This window comes from Talpa occidentalis, unplaced genomic scaffold (genome assembly GCF_014898055.3).
Source record: "Talpa occidentalis isolate TD23 unplaced genomic scaffold, MPIMG_talOcc4v2.1 talOcc4.12, whole genome shotgun sequence".
Taxonomy (NCBI): domain Eukaryota; kingdom Metazoa; phylum Chordata; class Mammalia; order Eulipotyphla; family Talpidae; genus Talpa; species Talpa occidentalis.
Window position 1 is genome coordinate 9770787 of NW_023601212.1, and position 24161 is coordinate 9794947.

General features: G+C 44.1%; 1 protein-coding gene across 7 annotated transcripts in view; it reads right to left on the bottom strand.

Moving 5' to 3' along the window:
• RFX2 (regulatory factor X2) overlaps window positions 1-24161 on the bottom strand; it is an 83807-nt gene that overhangs the window by 14253 nt on the left and 45393 nt on the right. For 4 of the 7 annotated variants that reach the window (XM_037505181.2, XM_054693076.1, XM_054693073.1 and 1 more), the window contains 6 exons: window positions 22373-22485; window positions 20509-20598; window positions 18825-18904; window positions 16567-16828; window positions 7048-7122; window positions 777-958 (listed from right to left, as the gene is read on the bottom strand). In XM_037505181.2, coding sequence (XP_037361078.1) covers window positions 777-958; window positions 7048-7122; window positions 16567-16828; window positions 18825-18904; window positions 20509-20598; window positions 22373-22477 — 794 coding nt within the window. In that variant the 5' untranslated portion in view covers window positions 22478-22485. The remainder of the gene's footprint in view (window positions 1-776; window positions 959-7047; window positions 7123-16566; window positions 16829-18824; window positions 18905-20508; window positions 20599-22372; window positions 22486-24161) is intronic. The other 3 variants (XM_037505184.2, XM_054693072.1, XM_054693074.1) reach the window with 2 other exon arrangements.

Here is a 24161-nt window from a genome sequence, read left to right on the forward strand (position 1 = left end):
TGAGACGTTCTCTCTGAAGGCCCAGCAGTGATGGAGAATAAGCAAAGGCTTGGGGGTTCTCTTGGCTCTACTGCCATGGCATTTAGTCAGCCAGCACGGCCGCCTGAGCGTGCCCGCGTGAACACTGACGCTTGCTTGTGTGCAGCCGGAAGCGGCGCTGAGACTGGCCGCCCACGCCCCTGCCATGGTCAGAACGGCCCCTGTGCCCCGACTATCCACTTTTCAGTGGAAATGTTTCAAGACCCCCAGAGGAAGCCTGAAACCACAAATTATGACAAATCCCATGCATACAGTCATGCCCTGCACAGAGACATTTTGGTCAACATGGTCCGCATATACGACGGGTGTGCCAACAGCCTGCACCCCGAGCCTGGGCGTGCTGTGGGCTAGAGTGCCAGGCTGGTGTCTTCACGCTCTATGCTGTTTGCACAGATTAGAAACGTGATGAAACGTTTCTTAGAATGCGTCCCTTGTTACCCATGCATGGCTGTGCTGTTTCTTCCCAAACGTACATACTCATGATAAAGGTGAAAATTTTAAATTAGCGACAATAAGAGATTAACAACATTAACTAATGATACAAAATAGAACAATTATAATATACTGTAGTAAAAGTTATCTCGCCCAAAATATCTTAATGTATGTAGTATTTCTGGATCATGGTTGATGGCAGGTAAGTGAAACTGCTGCAAGTGAAACTTTGGATGAGGGCGGGCAGGCTAAAGGAAGAGGGAGGACAGTGGGCGAAAGGGGTCGTGGCATGCCCATCTGCCCACCTGGTGCCCAGGCGCCGTGTCCTCAGGCCCATGAACACGGAGCGGATCAGCTTCCCAAAGGAGGCGGCATTCACGGGGTCCAGCTTGTGCTCCTGGCAGTGCCGAAGGTAATGGTTGTAAAGAGAGCTTCTGGGGAGACTCACGCCTTCAGCAGTTTCGTAATTATCTAACAGCCACTGGAGCTGGGGAGAGAGACACGTGCGTCGTCACACCGACTGCACCTCGACAAACATGCCTTGAAACAAAACAAAAACCGCACGTGCACTCATCAGGGCAACCACATGCTTTGCCCTTCACTAACGCGGTGCAGAAATTCATCTCTATGTCACAGATTTGAATTCGCGAGTCTGAGCACATGAATTAATACCTTCTTTTCACTTGCTCATTTATCCCTTCAAATTTCAGCCTGTGTGTCAAGGTTGCTTGACATGAGTTAGGAAAACCTGCATGTGAATGAGACCTCTTAGGTCCTGTCTTCATCATCACCTACATACCCACAGACCCCGCATGTCGTAGAAACACTGAACGTCTTCTAAACCTGTAAGAGGGAGGCTGATTCCGATACATGGAGAAACAGGAAGGCGAGAGAAATCTCGATGGCACCCACCGGCACTTGCCTGAGTTAAGCTGTGACGATGAGCAGATGGACTAAAACTGAGGTCCTGAACTGAGAGACGTAAGAACGGACACTGAATGCGCGTGGAAGTCTGTGCACAGGGTTTTGTGCTAGGGCAAAAGGCAGGCTACAAGTACCCAAAGGCGAAGTCTCTGTCCTCCAGAGGTCAGCATCAAGAGGCTAGGGACGGCTCACATGAACAGGCAAGCCCCACATGGGGCACAGTGCAGAGGAGCCCCTGAGGAGCATGGAGAAAGGCGGGTGCCATGTGCACGGGAAGGAGGCCTAAGAGGACCGCCCTGCATGAGGAGAGCTGAGGAGTCAGGTGGTCTAAGGCACAATCCCTGTTTTTGAAGGGCTCCCCATTATTGGGCCCTTCTGAGCTACGACCCCCTGTCATCCTGCAGGCCCCCAGTCTGCATATGTTACCCCATCCTGACTTACCACACGAGCTGGGATGTTGGCCTGCATCTCCCTTTAAATAACAGTTTTACTATGGAAAGGTTCTAACGTGCACAGATAGAGAAAGTTAAAGGACTCCTGCTTCAACACCATCAACTCAGGCCTAAGTTTATTTCATCGAAGCCCCCTCCATTCCTCTTGCCTATCTGGGGCCATCTTAAATGGAAGCCCTGATATACCTTCATTTCATTCCTGGGGTCTCCCTGCTTTAATGGGGACCTTTGTTCTTACAAGGCAGGTGGTGGGGCCAGTTAGGGTGCAGATGCTGGAAAAATGCAAGTTTCAGGGGCAGGGGATGGACAATGGCCGAGTGTGTGATATTATAGGTGAGGGAGCAGGTCTGATTCAGGAGAAGGGATACCTGCAGGGCTGGCATAGACAGACACCAGGTATCAGGAAGAGCTAAGGTAACAGGTTTTGCTTTGAAAGGCGGAGTTAAGCACTGGGTGGGTGTATGTTCAGGGCAGGGGTTAGGATCTGATGGGATAATTTGTCACTGAAGAGCCAAGGACAGGGGCTTGGAGGGGAGGGTAGAGAGGTCCTGGGGAACATTTTTCATACATGGGCATGCCCACATGCAGCGGTTGAGGAGGAAGAGGGGTGTGTGGCCTAAAACCGAGGCCCAATGTTATGTGCTGCCTGACACGGGGAGAATGTCAGGAGCAGCTCCCCCTCCCACTTTGGCCCCGCAGAGGAGTCCTCAGCCATACACCTTCCTTGGTGAGGGGACTGGGTGCAGCTCCTGCATATCCCTGAGTAGAGGTTTGGTTGAATGGGGGCCACCAACCCCTCTTGTTACTACAAAGCTGGGTCCCACGCTAAGGTCCTGTTGTGGGCTCTGTCCTCAAGTGTGCCCCCGTGTGGCCCCTGCACTCATGGCAGGGAGTGTGACCAAGAAGTGATGTGGGCGCACCTGTCCAGTGTCAGATGTCACATGATCAACCATAACTTTGGGGCAGGACTCCTGCCTGCATCCATTAAAACAGGAAGACAGGATGCAGCCAGCGAGGAGAGGAGCAGAGGTCAAGGGCACAGGGGCCTGGGGAGGACAGTCATGTGCACAAGGTCAAGGGAAATAAGAAATGACTCTGGAAAGAGACTCCCTCTTTTTCAATTGCCCCTTTAGGAAAAGAACATATTTTTCACTTTCCATCAAGCCATTCAGAACTTTATACTTTTCAAACTTTTCTTAAATGTACTTTCTCTTTTTTTCCTGACAAAGGTGGCAGAGCCCCCCCCCCCATCCCCTTGTCAAAGTTCTGCTCTGGCCCACAGAAGCTTGGCCCCTTAGAAGCTATCTTCTTGGTTCTCCCTTGGCCTTGATATATCTCTCCAAGCTTGCACCCCTGGGATCTTAAAGGTGCCCCAAGAAACACTGACTGAGAGAAAGGGTCCTGAAGAGCAGGGGGAGGGGCCAGCATGTGGGAGCTGAGAGCTATGGGGTGTAAGAGCTGCAGACTTTTCTTCTCTCTTTGCTACCTGGGACTGGGAGAGCACAGGGTGCTGGGTCCTAGGGAGAAGTCAGGGTACGAGAGCCAAGTGGTCACACGTTCTCAGGCATGGAGGTGAGGCCAGACTCTGTGGGTGGTGGACTGGCGGGGGCTCTGGGTCAGGAGTCCCGAGAAATGGAGGCTACGGTGGCTCACACTTCGGACACCACTGGTGCACTTGTTAATGGAAAGAAAAAGTTTGGAAAGATTCGCGCGGGTTTATCACCCCAGCTCTGTTATTTAAATGAAAAGCAGGATTGGGGCAATTATGTTGACCTTGACAACAGCAGCACCATGCCAGGGAGGCGTGGTTACTGTCCTCCCCGGTAGAAGTAGTGAGGAGACAACGGACACCACTAGCAGTCTCCGAAGAGTCACTGGTTACACCGCCTGTCTCCTACGCACTGAGCGATCCAGAAGGGAAACTGACTAGGGCTGGATGAAGATCAAGCTCTAAATCTCCCCGTGGGCTGGGAGTGACGCCAGAGTCTGCTGCTGGGGTTATGCCTGATACAGAATAAGCGACCGTTAGTGAAACTGAACTAAACTCAAGGTTCCTGTCTCTCCCTACCTCGTTCACTGCAAATCATCTAACCTCTCAGGATCCATGAATCTTCTTGCAAGGAAAGGTGGACAGCTGGACAAGATTTTCAGTTTTGGGTTACTCTGCAGTAAGCTTTGTTTGCTTTATTTCTAGGTCAACTTCAAACATGAATCAAGAGAACTCTTTCAGTAAAAAGTATGTTTTTATCTGCACTTGTGATCTGTCAGGATTGCACTTTTCTTGATGAAACAGATCAAATCCTCCCTTTTAAAGAAAATGAAACAAACCTGTAGTTCTGGGTTCCTCAGGGGACGACAAATTGGAAGGGGGTGTGTCACGAGTCTGAATCCATGCCCACTGGCCTATCCCTGGTTGTCCTTTAGGGTACTGTTCTACAATTTGGGGCAGATCTGTCTGGCAGTGGCCCCTGGTTACTGGTGGCAGGTTAGCTTCCTGGGTGGAAACTTGGCAACTCTTCTCAGGCCAATGTGTGGATACAACAGAACTTTGATGTCCCCCCACCCATCCTACGTTTATTGAAAGCACCTGTTTCAGGTGTTGAGTCTACAACAGTGAATGAAATGGACAACTCCGGGCCCTCTGGAAGTATCCATTCTTGTGGGGGAGAGAATCACAATCAATAAATGCAATGCCCAGAATGAGAGATGGTGTTAAGTGCTCTGAGGAAAACCCAGGCTCACTGAGTGGTGAGTACAAACCAAAGGAGGGAGGAAGGCTTGTGTGTTTCAGCTCAAGGGAGGCTGGGGGCCTTCACAGGAATCCTTGGCACAAGCCTGCCTGGTACCCAAACCAGGATGTTTCCAATCCCCTGTGCAAGCCTCTTCCTCCTTTCCTCCTTCCTCTGAAACCACCATTCCTGTTTTCATGTCACCAAATCATACTCTTCCCAATTTTAAACTGCTTGAGGCCTTCCTCCTCCTGCGGGGCTTTCCAATCCAGGCTGGAAGAAACCCACAGTCCCCTGGGTCTGAGTCTCTTGAGGACAGCTTTAGAAGCTCTAGGGTGACCCAGATGTCGGCCAGCTTGCCCGGGCTCTGGACTGCCCACCCTAAGGCAGCGCTGCAGAAGGAAACTTACTTCACGGTGCACAATGACTAGTTCTAGCTGCCAGCCCACTGGGTTCCTTGTGCATTTAGGTTTGATCTTGGCTCATTTTCTCACACCTGCTGAGTTTCTGCCCTCAAATTCCAAGACCCCTGGAGTGTCTTGTTCTTGCTCTTTTTGCTCTCTAGGTGCAACACGGATGTGGCAACAGAGCCTTTCTATTTCTAGAAAGGGGATCTGGGAGCCCACCAGGGAATAGGCCTGCAGGATGCAGCTCCCAACCAGGTCATCTGGGCTGACAAAGGGGGCAGGGTGGTGGTGATGGTGCCCAGCACTTGACCAGCTCTGCTGTGGGCAGCGCCCGTGACAACCCTTGATGTGCAGGGCGCATGCCTACAAACACACCCCCCATCCGTCATGTCGGTCTTTTAAATGCTCCCCTTGCTGGCTTTCACATCTGCCAAGACTAGATCCAGGCGGATTTTACTCCAGTGTGTGTAAAAGACCCTATCTTTAGAAAGATTTGAACTCTACTCTGGGACCCTAAGTCACCAAGCCCGACACCCTACTTCTCAGAGCTCTAGATGGAAGCAATACAGTAACAGGTCACAAGGGAGGAAACAGACACAAGGAAATCCGTCCCTCTGGGTGAGTAAACTCAGGAGTGTAAACTGGAAGGGAAGCAACCAAAGAAAGTCTGCCTTCCAAATGAAAGGTGTTAGAAAGCCAGAAGCGACCCCGCAGCCAGAGACAAGCAGTTCATGCATTTTCCCATAGACATTTTCAATTTTCTGCAGTCACACTGCTGCCTGGGGTTTGGGCGATGTACCTGCCTCTCACTGCACTCCCCCCTGCCGACCCAGAGCCTGGCCCCACAAGTTGTCTTTCGAGCTAAAGGAAGACTGGTCCCTGTCCCCTGCAGGCTTTTCTACCCTGTGTGTTTGAGGTTAAGACTTCTTCCCAAACACACACTGGAGATTATCCCCTTCCCGCAGGCCCCCACAGGGTCATTTTCCAGCAGTGATGGAGCATAGGGCCAAGACCCACCTAGCCAGGAGGGGGCAGGGCACCCGGCAGGTTCTGATGTGCTTTAGTCTCTTGTTTCATGACAACCAGAGTGAGGCTGCTAAGCGCAGGGTCCTCCCCACGTGTGCCTTGAGCAGTGGACCACACCTGTGCCTGACCCAGGATTCCAGAAGTTTATGGACCTCTTTCTAGCTGGCTTCTGCTCCCTGCCTCCCGGATCACTGTCTTGAGAGTAGCCCCTCCCCTGCATATATGAAAGTTTTGATGAGTCAGTTGGGTTAGTGTTTGAATACAAGGGACTTCTTTTTCTTTGATGCTTTAATTCTCCAGAGAAAGTCAAAGCAACTGCTCAGAAGCACATTCTGGCTTTCAAAATGCCAAACACATGGCTGGTTCTATGTAAAGCCAAACTGAGGGTATGAAGGGGAGAAGTCAAGTGTGTTGGGGAAGTACGAAGAGACCAGTCTCTGGAAAGACAGACTTTTATCTGGCCCCCTCGCTGGTCCTGTCCTGCCCCACAGCTGCCCAGAGACAAGGATCTTTTCACCCTCCAAGCATGGGACCAACGACCGTGGTTTCCCCATGAGGCATGTGAAGGAGAAAAATTTTATGCCACTAGAGTTAGTAGGAATTAGTGGCTTCGCACTTTTCTTAAATTACCATTCTTTTTCAATGAACTGAAAAAAAAAAAAAAAACAAACTAAGACTCTTTATGGCATCCTCAATGCTGGGTTTTGTTTTTTTTTTTCTTATTTGGGGATTACTCATAATGTTTATTATTTGCGAGGTATTGTTGGGCATATGTACACAAATTAAGTAATCAAATCCCCATAACCACCGGAAGAGACAGGTGCTATTATTATATTATTATCTTCCTTTATGGATAAAGAACTTATCTTAATTTCCCCTTCATTGCTGAAGGGGTATTTTTGCTAGATGTAGATTTCTAGGCTGGTTTTCCTGCCTTTCCATACTTTAAACGTGTTATTCATCATCTTCATTTGTTTTTAAAATGCCTACGAAGGTTATGAGTGCAGCTGGGATACTGCCAGTCGTACACGCACTTACATGGCTGTTGAGTAAACCGCTTTTGTGTGATGTGATCCCTTCGCTTTTTTGGAGGTTTTCAATCGCCATTTCAAGCTAAAGAAAATGTGTGCAGAACAAAACAAAATAGAAAAAAAAAGGAAATAAGATGGTTAGCATCAGCCAAGATTTGTTTTTATTAATATCCAAATAATGATTCAAGCACCTACAAAATAAAAATGAGGCTTGATGCAGGCAGGGAGGAGATGGGTTAAGTGGTGAGTTAAGCTGTGGCAAGGAGTGTTACTTGATTACATGCAGATGAGCCCAGGAACCCGTCTAACACAAGCAGCAGAATGACGTTAAGTGGTACAACGTGGCTATTCAGTTTTGACACAACATTTGCATGTGCACATGTATGACTTAAACACTTGGTCACTGAATACATGCAAATGTGAGGAAGGCCAGCATAACTGCTCACTGCTCCCTCACACCCATCACCTGTTGTTAGGGAGAATCAGATCGACAGGTCCTAAAGAACAGTTGGTGGTAGTGACTTTGTGACCAGTTTGTTCCATCACAAAGCCCATGGTCTCCCTCCTAGATGCTTCGGGAAAACACCCAAGCCAAAGATCCAGGTCCTGTCGTCAGGAGACACAGGACCCTGGGGCCCCTAAACATGTCACAGAGACACACTCCTGCGTGTTTCCAAGTGAACTTTGCAAAGACAGTGGTATGGAAATGAGGACGGAGTCACAGGGAAAGTCAGGGAGGCCTTCCTGGGGAAGAGGCTTCAGAATCAGGATGTAAGGACCACACAGAGGTGAGGAGCTAGGGTGAGGCAGGTTCTGCAAAGGAAGGGACACCCGGTTGTGTGTGGCCACCATATTTGTTGATGTTGACCTTGACTCGTACATGTAAAAATGGAAATTTAAAAGCTGCAACAGCCCACCACAAGCCATCAGAGAGCTTCAATGGAAGGAAATGAACCTAAAATACATGCTGTCTTTCCTCAAACGCCCAGAGAAGGCAAAGACTTCAGGGACACTTCTGTAAAAAGCAGGTTGAATTTGTATTTTAGAAAGGGCAGCTAAACAAGCTTCCCAGAGCTGAGTTCTAGGGTGAGGGGGTTACTGCTTTGTCTACCATTTCTTTTGACTACTGTTGTGTGTGTCCACTCTCACTACTCTTATGGAGCATTGTATTGGAAGTTATAGACAGGGCAATTAGGCAAAAATAAGAAATAAAAAGCCTTCAAATTGAAAGGAAGAAGTAAAGCTATCTCTATTTGCAGATAACATGATCTTATCTGTAGAAAATCCCAAAGGACTCACAAAATTACCATTAGCACTCATAAATGAATTCCCCAAACAAAACAAAGCCAACATACAAAAATGAATTATTTTCTAAACAATGAACAAAGTGAAAATGAAATTAATAAAACAATTTATAATAGCATGAAAGAGAATAAAATGCCTAGGGAAATGTATTTTAACCAAGGAAGTAAAATACCAGTACACAGAAAAGTACAAAACGTTGTTGAAAGAAACTGAAGAAGAACTAAGCGAACAGAAAGACATCCTATGTGCATGGATTGGAAGATCTAATACTGTTGAGATGGTAATTGCTCTCCAAATTAATCAAGAGACTCAGTGCAATCCCTATCAGAATTCTCTATAAACTTTCAATTGTTTTTTCAGAAATGGACTAGTTGATTCTAAAAGTCATATTGCATTGCAGTATGAATAGTCAAAACAATCGTGAAAGGTAAAGATGAAGTTGGAAAACTCACACTTCTAGATTTCAAAACAGTAAAAAGGTACAGGAACCAAACTAGTGCAGTACTGAGATAAGGACAGACATATATAGATGTATAGACCAATGGAACATAATTGGGAGTCAGAAATAATCCCATACATCTATGATTTCTGACAAGTTGTTAAGATCATTCAATGAAGAAAGAATCAGCTTTTCAACAGGGTGGGAGAACTGGATAGTCACATGCAAAAGAATGCAGTTGGACCTTCACACCATATGCAAAAATCAACTCAAAATGGATCAAAGAACTAAATGTAAGAGCTAAAATTATAAAACTCTTAGAATAAAACATCAGGTGATTATGTAAAATAAAGTTACCTTTAATGATCTTGGATTTGGCGATGGATTATTAGATATGACACCAAAAGCACAAACAACAAAAGATAAAAAAAATTTAAGAAAATAATTGGTCTTCATCAAAATTAATAACTGTACATCCAAGTGTGTGATGCACACTATACTTGTAAGTCATATATCATATATCTGATAACAGTCTAATACTCAGACTACATAAATAAGAACACAACAACAAAAAGACAAATGACCCCATTAAAAATGGGCAAAGAACTTGAATAGACTTGTTTACAACAAGCACATTGAAAAGATGCTCATCATTAATTATTAGGGAAATACAACGCACAACCACAAGATAGTACTTGACATTCATTAGTATGGCTATAAAAAAAAAGGAAAAAAGAAAAATAACAAGTGTTGATGAGGATGTGGAGAAATTGAAAGCTTTGCTCATTGCTTATGGGAATGGAAAATGGTGTGGCTATTGTGGAAAACAATTTGTCAGGTCCTCAAAAAGTTAAACATAAGTCCAGTTAAACTACATGACACGGTAATTCCATTCTTAAGTGGATCCCCAAGGTAATCGAAAACAGGAGCTCACACAAACACTTGTGCACAAATGTTCCTACCAGCATGATTCATAATGGCAAAAAACAGACAAACCCACGTCAGTCACAGATGAATGGATAAACAAAATGTGGTCCATCCATGCAACAGAATATTATTCATCCACAAAAAGGAATGAATTACTAGTACAGTTACAACATGGACGAGCCTTGAAAATGTTAAACTAAGTGAAAGAAGCCAGCCACAAATGGCCACAGATTGTTTGATCCCACTTATGTGAAATGTTCAGAATAGGCAAAAGCCTAGAGATGGAAAGCAAATTGTTGCCAGAGGCCGTAGGAGGAAGGAATGGGAGTAACTGCTAAGTGGCACAGGATTTCCTTTTGGGAAAATGAAAATATTCTGGAACTAGATAGTGAAAATCATTGTACAAACATTGCACTAAATACTAAATGATTAAAAGAGTGCATTTTATGTTATATGTATTTGACTTCAATAAAGACATTTAATTAATTTATAAATCTATCCATCTTTCTTTCAATTTGAATGAATCTTTCACCTCTGTGCATGGTATTGTAACATCATGCACTGGCCACTTTAAAAATACAGGTTCACCGAGTTTGCGTATCTTCCAAATGTTGGTGCATTTCATTATACTGAAAATCACATTTGTTATATCACTAGCAATCCCATTGGAAAAATACGAGTTGTTAAAGTTCAATCTTTTAGGGGTTGAAAATGTACTGGCAACAAAATCTCAGTTGTTGTCCTGGAAACATCAGGCTCACACCATTCATTTTTGAGAAAATATCTGCCAAATCTACAAGTCTGAATAATCATAATTTATCTGTCATTCTTTTGAACAAGAACAGTGTTTCATGAAAAGTGGCTAATTTTGTTGACAACTACTTTCCACCCTAGCTTCTCTTCAAGTCATGATACAAATGGCAGGTTTTTGTCATGCAGAATATTAAAAAGATGTGTACTCAAGGATTGAGATTTAGTACAATTCATTTTTGCTGCCTCATCAAGAACATTTGTGAGTGAAACTGACATTTGGTATTTCTCTTTTTCTTTTTCATCATGAGAGCATGATGGTGTCGACGACAGTGACTGTAGGAGAATTTGATGCCGTGACCTTGATCAGCATTGGCTATTTCAACCATCATGATGCTGCACTATCAGTGCAAACGACAGCCTAGAGAAAATGACAACCCATGGCTTAGTACAGTGAGTCCTCAAATAAGTAATTTCCTCCCATGTCCTTTTGTTATAACATTGATGAGGAAGAGAAAATATCCTGGCCATCACGGTAGAAAATGTGGAGGACCTGGTTTCATTATTCACCATTTCCTTAAAGTTTCAGCTTCCAAAAGCCTATCGACTACTTTAAGTGAGGTCTTACCATATCATTATGAAGATAGTTTTAGCCTTGTGGAGCACCTGAAAAGGGACACCCTGAGGTGTGTGGGATGGATTCATAAAAATTGCGTTGATTTGAGTATTATAGGAAAAGAATACAAATTAAGACTTGCTGTTTAAGATGATCAGAAAACCTCATGGGTTCTGAAGAAGCCCACTGATACAGAAAATTAATTTAATACATAGTGGAACCTCCCAAGATGTTCACTGTGTTTTAAAATCAAGATGTCAGGTAGACATCTGAAGGTGATAAAGGTTGGAAACACTATCAGCTCCTGAAGGCCAGGTGCAGAGGACAAGGCCAGGAGTCAGGACCGAAGGCACAGCAGGCCATCTCGCTCACAAACTTGGAATTTCTGGGGCTTCCTTACATGCCTGGTCCAGTGATTCTTCCAGCGCAAGGCCCTATGCCTCCATCAGCCCACTGTGGCTATCTTTCGGAGTCAGTTCTTACAGATTGGGAATTGGCAAATGTTTTCCCTAAAGGGACAGGTAGTAAATGTTTGGGGCTTTATGGACCAGAAGGTCTCTGTCACAAATGCCCTTGATGTTGGAGAGCAGCTACAGATGCTGTATGAATGAGTGGGCATGGCTGCATGCCAATAAAACCTCATGGACAAAAACATGCAGCTGGCTGGATTTGACAGAAGGGAAGCTACCTGTTGCCTGTGCCCTATAATTCTAAGTAACTGTGAGTTGCTCATAGAATTACACTGTACAGATGTGTCAGACTTTATTGTGAAACTAATTTTTAGAATCTTATAGGTCTAGAAGCAACACCTCATTCATGAACGTATGTATTAAATGCCACTGTTTTACTTAAAATGATGAATTTTGCTGTATAAAATTTTACAATAAAAATGATAAGGTAAACCATACACATGGTTTAAATATTCAAATAGAAGAAAAAGGTATATTAAAAAATCAAGTCTTTCTCTTTTCTTGTCTTTTTGATTTCACGGAAGTGATCTTTTCTTTGGTAATCATTTTAACAGCTGGGTTGTTTAGTTCTTTTTGTAGTTCCTAAATGCTTAAATAATATAGTTCAATTTTTTTAATTTATCAATTAACTTTTGAAAAACTTTTCATTTTGAAGTAATTTCAGACTTACATAAAAATTACAAAAAAGAAGCACAAAGAAAACCAGTATCACCTGGAACCAGGCTCCCCAAATGCTACCATCCCATGGGACCTCAGTGCCAGGATCCAGATCTGGAAATGAACCCTTGACAACACTATTAACCAACCTTATTAGAGGCCTTATTAGAATGTGATATTAAGGCCTTATTAGAACGTGATAAATCACCCCACTGGCATCCTATTCTGGACCAGGATCCAACCCAACATGATGCTGAGCTCGCTCTGCATGCATAGTCTCCGAAGAAAGTATCAGGAACAAAGGGCAGCTGAATAGCAGAAGGGAGTTTATTAGATCAACAGCCCATTTGCCCACAGTTGCAAGTGATACATGAAACAGGTTTGTCACTCTGAACAGGAACAAGGACGACTTCCATGGTAATGTTATTGGGACTTTTCAGAATAAGCCCAAACTATTTTCCAATATGACATTCTTTAATTCTGTCACTAAAGGCAGAACAGAGACTGAAATTTCAGGTGCATCTTTCAAGGGGCTGAATAAACACAGACACTGCTCTCACCTATGCAAGGAAACTTGCTAATGACATTTTAACCAGAAATACTCAGGAAAATGTGTCACCAAAAGTACAAAATCACTCCTTGAGTTTGTGAGGTGGGTCTTCAACTCTGGTCTTCATGCTCTTCTTTTAGGATTAATTACAAAATCCCCAAACTCTGACATAAAAAACCTGGCAGATGTCAAACATCAGATGCAGGAGCCATATTTTATTTCTGTTGCAATCTCATGGCCATTTCCGTTCCTGACTCGTGGGAAGTCCCTCAGATCTTGGTAGAATATTTGTCAGATGTCCCCATGCCAAAACAAGGCAAACACAGCAGTAGGAGGTCAGCAATCAGATTCTTATGAGATAATTCCCTCGGAGCTATCAGTGGGGTGAGGGGTGTGAAAAAAACAGCTTATTTGTGGATTTCCAATCAATTAAAAAACTCAATTCTTCCAAAGCAGCCCAGATGACAGGCCACAGGCACCTATGGCCTGGGGTCAGAGCTGCACATTTACTTACAATGAGATGAGGTGGACCATGGAGAACACTGCCATTTTCAGTAAATTTGTCCCCTTTGATTCTAGTATATTTTACTATTATTAATGGATGCACTCTGCTAACATTGAACCTTATTAACATATTCATGAAATTTAATCAGTCTGTTGAGAACATTTTCTGATCAATTACTGCTCTAAATGTAGGTTCCCCAGTAAATCCTCTGAAGAGGAAGCATTTTGATGTCCTGGGTGCCCCAGCCTTGGTGTACAGATGGCACTAATGGGACTAAGAGAGGTGAGGTCCAAGCTGGTGCACCTGGGGTAGAGCTGCAGGTGCTGTCCCATGCTGTCATGGCCTCTAGAAAGCGAGTGACTTCTCTCTAAGCCTGCCCTCAGAGCCCATCCTAGAGAGCACTCTGGGCATAGAGAAAGGGCAATAAGGGGCCCTTATCTGATGTCAGGTGACCCCAAAACACATGCAGAGAACAGGGACGAGGCTAGAATATCACTTTCTATTTCAGACTAGTCCCACACCAAATTAGAAGTTATTTTCTAATTGACAGTCAATTAATGTAATCCATCTTATTAACAGTCTAAAGAAGAAAAACACATGATTACAGAAAGAAAGAAAGAGCATTTGACAAGACTCAACATGTACTTAGGACAAAGATTCTCAGAACTAGGAATAGAAGGAACTTCCTCAACCTGAAAAAGGGCTTTTATGAAAACCTCCCGTTATCATCGTACTTAGCAATGAAAATCTGGAGGCTTTCCCCCTAAGACTGAGAGCAAGGCCAAGGTATCTTCTCCTACTGCCACTCCTATTCAACTTCAAGCTGGAAGAACTAGCCAGTGCAAAAAGGAAAAAGAAATAAAAGCCATTCAGACCAGAAAGGAAGAAATAAAATTATTTCTGTTTGCAAGCAACAGAAAAGGTTGCAGGATGTAAGATCAACAGCTAAATGTCATCTGTATTTCCATATGCTAGCAATGAACAACTGGAACCTGAAATTAAAATCAATACCTTTTATAATAACTCCAAAAACACAAGATAAATACTGGGAGGTATAAATCTAACAAAATTAGGTACAAGTTCTGCATACTAAAAATTACAAATGTTGATGAAAGAAATCAAAGAGGAGCTAAGTAAATGGAGAAAACATACCATGTTTATGGATAGAAAACCTAACATAGTGAAAATGTCACATATCCCCAAATTGAGGTACAAGTTGAATGCTATTTAATAAAAATCCTACTGGGAATTTTTTTTATAGATATAGGTAAACTGACCTAATATTTATATAGAAAATTCTAAATTTATGTAAATAGCCAACAAATTAGTGATGAATACAGTGACTTACTCTAAAGCTATGGGAATTAAGACAGTGTGGAATTGGCGAAGAGAGAAAGGGAGAGGCACACAGATCAATGAACAAAACAGAGTATACTGAAATAGTACCACACACACTTGTCCAGTCAATTTTTTACAAAAGTGCAAAAGGAATCAAATGGAGAAAAAGGTTAGTACTTTTAACAAATGATGTTGGAAAAACATGCATAAAAATAGACCTTGATCTAACCATTATATCTTATACAAAAGTGAAGCACAGTTAAATGTAAAGTGTAAAACTATAAAACTTTTCAAATAAAACATAGGAGAAAATCTCATGATCTGGAGTTCTTTGGCACGACACCAAAAGCATCATCCACAAAAGAAAAATTGATAAACTGGATTTGATCAAAATTATAAAAATATTTTGTTTCCTCTGCAAAAGATATTCATGAGAGAATGAAGAGACATGCTAAATAAGACTGGGAGAAAATATTTGCAAATCACATGTCTGACAGGAGGCTTGTATTTAGAATATGTACAGAATTCTCAAGTCAATATGAAGAAAACACATAACCCAGTCAAAAAATAGGCAAATGACATGAACTGATGCTTGACTGAAGAACAGATATAAAAAGAATATAATCACATGGAAAGCTGTTTACCATCACCAGTGAGTAGGAAAAGGCAAATCACAAAAATGAGATATCACTACACACCTATTAGAATGACTAAAATAAAAAATGCTGACAATACTAAGTGCTGACAACAAAGTAGAGCAATAGGAACTCTTATACATCACTGAGGGAGATGGCTGGTGGTTTCTGATAAAGTTAAACACACTTACCATGGGAGTCAGCAGTCCCACTTGTAGGTATTTATTCAAAAGAAAGGAAAATACAAGTACATACAAAAACCTGTATGTGAGTACTTATAGTAGTTTCATTCATGGTCACCAAAACCTGAAAACCACCCAATGGCCCTTATCTGGTGAATGGATAAGCAAACTGTAGTATAATGGAATACTACTCAGTAGTAAAGAAGGAACTACTGGCTCATGCATCAGCTTGAATGGATCTCACAGAAACCATACTGACTGAAAGAATCAGATCTCAAAGATTACCTATTGAATGATTCCACTTATATGACATTCCCAAAAAGTCAAAACCACAGTGACAGAGAATGGATCAGTGGTTGCCGGAGGTTGTGGGTAGGGGAAGGTCATGGTTACAAAGGACTCTCATGAGAGGGGTCTTCAGGGGGGTGTACCCACTCTGAATCCTGAATGTGACTATAGTGACACACATCTATAAGTGTGTTGAAACTCATTGGGCTGTTTACCACAAAAACTCAACTTTACTTGTGTTTATTTAAAAAATTAAACATGGGAAATAGGGCTTTAAAAGGAGATATATTTTCAAGCAGGTAAGTACAGCCATGCGCTGCCCAACAACATGTCAGTCAACAACAGGCTACATATATGGCAGGAGTCCCTACAGGCAGCACCAAGGAGCCTCTGTGTGTAGTGGCTGTACCAGTCTGGTTTGTGTGATTACACCATGTGAAGTTTGTCCAATGATGAAATCACCTGATGATGTGTTTGTCACGAGGTAATGTGTGACTTATAACTGCCTTGGCTGGGAGCATGGCAGTTATGATTTGATACCTCTCTAAAGGGAAATATCCTCTTGTACAGTTCACTGTAGTTTTCATATGGATGGACTGCATGCCTTTATGCGACTGATAAAAATGATGGTGGTACCAAGGACAACACCAGTTGCAGCTGTAGCATCACTCAGCATAGAGATGCTTTATTCCCAAGAGCCCTCTCTTTTTACCACTGGAGGAATTGAGGTCCAAAGAGATTTGCCTTGGGTCACACCACCCCACTGAAGCTGGCAGGGCTCCAGGCTGCCTTCTACTCACCATCCCTGTTGCTGTGGAGTCTACTGTGGGTCTAACCTGCTGCCCCCAGGAGCCTCGTACATACCGTAGCTGGTGATGACCGGGAAGTGTGGGCCAGGGAGTGTCTGGTGCTGTCCATCCCCCCGTGGATGAGATAGGCTCCAGCGCTGGAGACGATGGGGCTCCCTCCAACATCCATGGTGATGCCCACCATGCTGTGGGAGGGGACTGCGGGTGGGGAGGAGCCTGCCACAGTCACCTGGGCATTGCCCGGGGCCTCAAAGTAAGAAGCTGCGCTGCTGGGGGCATACATCTGAGGCTCGGGGTTGTAGGTGTAGGCCGTCCGTCTGTCAGAAAGAAAGAAAGTACCTCCTCTGAGTCTCCAAGGAATCCAGCAGAGCTTCATGTAGAAGCTGCAGCCCCAAGACACTATGCATCTGGGGCAAGTTAGCCTTGAAACACCCAGACAATGCAACGTCCAGGTGATCATCTCTGATATGTTCAGGGCTGCAGGCTGACTCATGGAGAACTAATCTTTAAAAATTTCCAAGTGTATAAAGGGGTCACCTGGGGGAGCTCCTTTGTGGAGAGGGAACACTTTCGTATCTTATGGTGGCTACATGAAATCCACACATGGGATAAAACTGCACACACACAGCATACATGCACACATGGTCACAGAGATGTGTAAGGACTGGCTAAACGAATAAGGCCAGTAGATAGTTAACATACTGTCCTGATGTCAATTTCCTGGTTTTGATATTGTCCTACAGTCACAGGAGATGTCACCACTGAGAGAGCCTGAGTGAGGGACACACGGGACTCTGGATGCTAAGCCTGTAGCTCCTTGTGAGTCTGATTCTTTCAAAACAAAAAGTTTTTAAAAAGTGAATAATAAAAAGAGTTTCTAAGGGATACCAAAAAATTTGTTTAATACAGGCATACCTTGGAGATATGGGCTCAGTTCTAGGCCACTGCAATAAAGCGAATATGGCCATACAGCAAGTCACACCCATGTTTGGGTTTCCCAGGGCATATAAAAGTTATGTTGACTCTCAATTGCAGTCTGTGAAGTGTACAATAGCACTAGATCTCAAAAAAAAAAAAAAAAACAAACAACTGAACAAAACAATAACCCAACCTACATGCCTTAATTAAAAGTGATACAGAGGGCCTCCCTGGTGGTGCAGCGGTTGAGCGCTGGGCTGCGAAGCTGCCTGCAGCCTCTGCAGCACGGGTTTGATCCCTGGCCACCGACGAGGGTCCCACATGGCACGCAGACCTCTGCTGCTGCGCCCGCTGCTCCCCTCAGCAGTGTACTTCGGTCCTTCTGCCTGTTCTGGCTCTGGTGAATTCTCTCACCCTCCTGTGCTTCTGACTGTACCCAGTGCTTATATAAATAAATAAATAAATAAATAAATAAATAAATAAATCTTTAAAAAAAAAAAAAAGTGATACAGAGCAAGGAAGTGAGCACAGGCCGTTGGGAAAATGGCAAGAAAGCAAAGTACAATAAAGTAAAGTATGTCTGTATTCCTTCAACATCTGGATCAAAGGCTGTGTTAGAGTTGGTTTTTCCTTAGTGGTAACTAAAGGTTAGTGACATGTCCTGAGGGAAGGGCCCTCTGGGTGGCCTGAGGCGTCTGGGAGGCAGCACTCCTGTCCTGTCCCTGAGGTGACAGCCTGTGTAGCTGCAGTATAATCAAACCCAGGAAGCAGATGCATATCGACCTTGCCTTGTGTGTGTGTGTATGAGTGTGTGCATGCTATAACTGTCCATGTTGTGTTATAGAAACTCACACAACTACAGCAATCACAACTTTTAAAACCACAACCAAACCCACATGCCCAATCCCTGAACTTCTGAAGGGGCGGTCATTGAAGCCAAACAAAAACCAGGACTCCTATCTCAACTACCATGAACTTCATGAGGAATGTATCACTTTTTGCCCAAGCATCATAGAAAAGGAAGGAACTCTAGAAGTCCTTGACAAACTGAAAATCCCCTTTTATCAACATCCTAAAAAATAGAGATTAACAAAGATCAGAGTGAAAAAGCAGAGATGAATTTTCAAATTTAGAAGTTGGATTAGGGTTTTTGATTTTTTTAAGGCTACCTTTTCTAGAAGTAAAAATGGTCTGTGATTACTGAAATCTCCACAAGGGTGTGATGTCCTACCACCATTTTAGTAGTTCCAACATATCCCCCAAAGGAGAAGGGAGAAGAATTTGTGCAAACACAACCGCAAATGAACAAAGGGGGGAGAAAGTGAAAGAAGGTTCTGGATGTGGCCTATAGGTCTCTGTGAGGATTCTTTCTGAGGGGAGAGGAAACCAACGTACAAGGCTCCATTTGTGTAGACGGCGTCGCCCCCTTCCACATACTGTACTTGAGGGGGGTACACGTGCTGCACGGGCTGGACCTGAAACAACATCAGATATTCCGGGTTACACACAGTTGTTTTCTTGTTCATGATTTTCGGGTTATTCGAGATGGAAATATTTTCTATCTCCTGTTCTGAACATACCTCATGTCATCACACCTTTCCTACCCACAATTGACCCTTCTAGAAAGAAACTGGGAACCTCAGATGATGACACCTGAGGGACGCTTGCCCTGGTGGTGGAAAGCCCAGAGCTCTAGGGCAGAACTTCAAACTCACCACAGAGGGAACCTTAATAGATGCTTTTGGGGTTTGAATGAAAATCCCACTTTTGGGTTTTGAGAAAATCAAGGGCCAGGTCTCATGGTCTCTCTCTAGCACTTTGTGTGGAGCAGCCAGGGGGGCTGATTCCACCTTGAAGACAACCCAGATGGTGCACAGGGGTACAAAGTCCCCTAGAATAACAAGAGGGCCGTGAGGAGCTCTGTGGTTGATATGCTGGGTGGGGTCTCCAGGGGAGGAAGCAAGCCCAGGATGCTGAGTGAAGTGCAGAAGCCACCCTGAAAGCTGAGATTGCTGGAGGAAAAGAGATGGCCAGGCTCAGCTCCATGAAGAAGCAGCTTCTGGAATTATGACGTTGGCCTGGTAGTGTCCTCCCTGACGTGCTAAGTCAGTCACTGGCTCCCTGCTGGGTCTGCCCGGAGACTGCTTCTCCCTCAGGACTCCAGAAGCCTTCTCCAGTTCTCATCAACATGGCCACCCAACACCACGAAACACTACTAATCTGAGCAGGAGTCCCATGAGAACTCGGCCATCTGCATTTCACTCATGATCCCTTTAAGGCAGGAGCCTGAACTAATTTTAACTAAGCGCCTCACAGAGCACAAGTTGACAACTTTGGCCAGGGGTTCAAATCCAACCCACCCGTTTCTGTGAACAAAATTTTATTGGCACAAGTTGTATACATACACCCCCAGGTGTTTTAGTAAGATGAGGGCACAGTTGAGTGGATGTGCCAGAGACTGGTCAGAAAAGGCTAAAAAAGTCCTCTAGTCGCACACCATTAATGATGGGGACATGTTCTGAGAAATGTGTAGTTGGGCGATTTCATCATTTACAGATATCGGGTGTAATTCTGAGATGGTACAGCCCACTCCACACCTGGGCTCGATGGCGCCACCTGTTGAGACATCTGTCATGTGTGTGGCCCCTCGCTGACTGAAAATGTTGTTGAGCAGCACATGACTGTAATTGGCTTTTTGCAGGAAAGATTTACCAATCACTGTTCTAGATTGTGTTGTTATTTGATCAGTGCGATTGTCTGGCTTGTGAGCCCATGCTTTCAAGTTTGCTCCCAGATACTTCTGTGTTCCTACCCTAGGATCCCACACTCAACTGAAGTGCTGGCTTGCACCCCAAATGCTTGCTGAATTTCTGAATGAATGAAAAGATCACCAGTTTTCTTAGCGCACTGCACAAATATCTGCAGTAAGTTTTTGTTTTTTTTTTAAATATAGCTTCCAAGAAAACCTTCTAGTAAGGAATGGACGATAACACTCAAGAAAGGAACAGCAACGACAGAAAAGGAGCACCTTCAGAGAAGTGCAAGATTGCTAACTGTGGCCCGTCGCCTGTGCTGTTACCTGCTGTGGCACCTGCTGGACCCTGGGGAGGGAGATTGGCTGCATCTGGGCCCCTTTGGGAGCCGACCCCGCTGCCTGGACCAGCACTCTCTAAAAGGAAAGGAGAGGAAGAAGTTAGACTTGTTGGAGATTAGGACTTAAAATGAACCGATCCCAACCAGAGCAACTCAGTGGCTAATCCACGGCATTTAATGAAGACACAGTGGATTGGCAGGAAAGGGCAGGAGGGCATGCGGGTGCACACACGGGCACACACAGAGAGGCCCACACCACCTCCCTCTGGAAGAGTTCTGGGCTTGCCTCCACTTAGCACACAAGGGGAAATGAAGCCCTGAGTGATCAAGTAATGTCCCAGGGCCTCAGAATATAAAGTTCTAGAACCAAGACTCGGGTCCAGGTTCCTAGCCTAGGCCCACTCCTGGACTCCTGGTTCTCTGGGCTCGAGTCTTCACAGTGTGGTTTTGTCATTTTGCTCCGGGTGCTGACTGGACACATGAAGCTATGAGACTGTGAAGCTCAAGAAGTACCCTAGAGGTAAGAGAGGAACAGTCATGTTTTTTTGTTTATTTAAGGTGGGGGTTTTAGAAATCATTGATTACAATTCTGATTTTCTGATGAGGACCCTAAATGATAGTGGTATTGGTGATTCTGCAGTGTTTTGCCTTAAAAACACGACTGTGCAAAGAGACTCCAAAAGGGGCCTGGAGTCCATACTCTGACAACCTAAGACAAAAAGAACACAGATGCTACAAAAATCAACAGGAGGAATGGATAAACAAAATGAGGTCTGTTCACACAGTGGACTGTTACTGGGCCATAAAAAGAAAATTCTGACACACAGTACAACACGGATGTTGTGCTGTGTTGTACCTTGAACACATGGTGCTCAGGGAGAGAAGCCAGACACACAAGGACACACAGTGTTAGTCCACTAATGAGAAACGTCCAGGACAGGCACAGACACAGAGAGTGGATTTGAGGTGCTAGGGGCCAGGGAGGCGGGTGCAGAGGGTCTGCTGATGGGCAAGGACTTCCTTTTGGGGTTGTGGGGTATTATGGAACTAGATAGAGGTGGGCGTTGGACAACACTGTGAATGTATGAAATGCCACTGAATTGTATACTTTAAAATGGTTAATTTTATTTTACGTGAATTTTACTTTAAACAAATAAGAACAATAAGGATTTATATTCATACACTCTAAAGCTGAGCTGTCTGATACAGTAGTAACTAGCTGAATAGCCATGTGGCCATTTACATTTATTTCTATTTAAATAAATGTTAAGATTCAAATCCTCAGGCCCACCAGCCTGAGGTGGGCTATTTCAATGTGTATTTCAATCTCTGGTGTAAATCCAGAATTTGAGAAAGCTTTAACACAAAGATTAAAGATTATTTCTACTCTAATGCTGGATTCAATCTTGATTCAAACTCTAAGAACCCTGACTTACTTTTTGTCTTATCCATAAAGTCCTTCTTCATGGATAAAGAAGAATAAATAAAGGTTCATGGAAACTTCCATTGAAGATAAAAACAGACTAAGTTGGGGTCAGGGAGTGGTTACTTTCTAAGTCTATATTATTGACTCCTTGATGGGACCTCTTTGACAAAGAGTAAAAAAGCAAAATAATGTGACACAGGGGAGACAGAATGAAGGTGTGGCCATGTCAACAGCAGCAGCCTTGGGGCTGAGACGTCAAATCAAGAAAATAAGGCTTTCTCTACTGATTCACGTTTTCAAAACCTGAGGGGGCAGCAGGGCAGGCTGATCTGTCCTGTACCTTCAGGGTGGAGGGTGGTGGTGGTGTCTGCATCGCGTGTGTTGAGGGGGGTGGTATGATACCGAGGGAGACCTGGTCAGTTACCTGTGGGGAGGCTGGCACAGGCTGGGCCACGGGTGCCTGGGCTGCTGCCGAGGGACACAAAGCCACAGAAGCTGGCGAGTCCGATCCACCCTCCGAATTCTGCATGCTCAGCTCTAAAGAAAGGTGGAGAGTGAGTAGGGAAGGGGTGCAATCATGAAGCCCAAAGAGGCGACATCAGACACATACCAGATGGGGGACAGTAATTACCTGCAGGCTTCAAAGTTCAAATACAGGGGCCTGGGCCATACTGGGTAAGTACAGGTGTAAGAGGTTGCCCAATTTTGTCACTGAAAGGGAGGGGAAGAAGGCAGGGGATGTTTTTCCCTTAAAGGCAGCCCTTGCAGTTGTCATCACATGGTGTAGGGATTTCCCAAAGACAGGCCAGACCATTGCTTTCCCTTTTCTAATCAGGTTGAGCTACTCTGAAGGGCTTATACAACTGTTGACTCATTTATCAAACAAACCAAGACCCTTGATGCACGCCTGCCATTTGAGGAGCCACCATACTGCAAACTACTTGTTTTCTCCCAGGGCAGGTCCCCATCCCCTTGATGCTGCTAACAATGGGGCAGGGTCACTCTCTCTATGGGGGACCATCCTGAGCACTGGGGGGTGTGGAGCAGCATCCCTGGCCCCATCCACTCCAAGCCAGAAGCACCCCTTCCCCAAGTCCTGACAACTACAAATATCTTCAGACATTGTTCAAGTCCACTGGGGACAAAATCACCCCCCAGATCAGAACTGTCGGCCTAGAGAGAAAAAAAATTGATAAACAGAAGAAATGGCACGTTTCCTCTGGGGCCGGATAGGACTCCTCAGGAATTTTAGCAGCAAGTGAAATTTGCTTTCTGTTCCTAGAAATCTTTGCCTATAAGGAGGTATAAAAGTATATTTCTTGGCCAGGCAGAGCATACATCTTTCAAAGGGGTAGTTTAAAAATTCTATACAAAAACATCAGAACAAAGTGGCAGATGATAAAAATTCATTCTACGCAAATGCTGAAAATAAACTGTGTTCACTGTTAAACAACCAGCCACCTATAGCACTTTCGAGAAGCAGTGAAATATGAAAACTGCAGGGAGAGGCAGCAGTGGATTTGGGGTCAGGGACCCCATCCTCGGTTTCAGCATGTCACCTCTAGGAGTGGGGTCTCCTGGCTCCTGTCTCATGGGGAGGTCTGAGCAGCTCGGCAATCACCACAGTGGCCGGGACACAGTGCCAGAACTTTTGCATCTATTTCTAACTCCAAGGGCTCCCACATCCAAGAAAGAGCAGGAAGAAAATTAAGACTTTTTTTAATTCAAGGAAAAACTGATATAACGTAGTAATATAGACTCTAATTTGTAATGAAAGACACCTGAAACCTATATAATATTATATACTGCTATTTCAGTAACAAAATATTTTAATTAAAAAATCTTTGTACTATAATAAAACGGATATTTTAATTATTTAATATCGTAAATTATTCAAATATTTAATTTAAAGATTAGATTAACTCTGATAATATTAAATATTTAATATTTAATTAAAATATTTAATTTCTTAATGCTCAAGGAAAGTATAAAGGAGCATATGTTCAAATCGAGGGTGTTGGTTTAATCCCATCTTTACTGATGGGGCTAGGCCCTGACTCCCAAATGCCTCTGGCCCCGCTGGCAGCAGCTAGAGGACCACTTCAATGCCCAAAGCATTTTGTTTCCTGTGCCTTGACTCAGTTTCACCACTAGATGTCCCCAGAGACATGCAGGGAGAGACTTACTGTGCCTCTTTCAAAGGAGGTGACTGA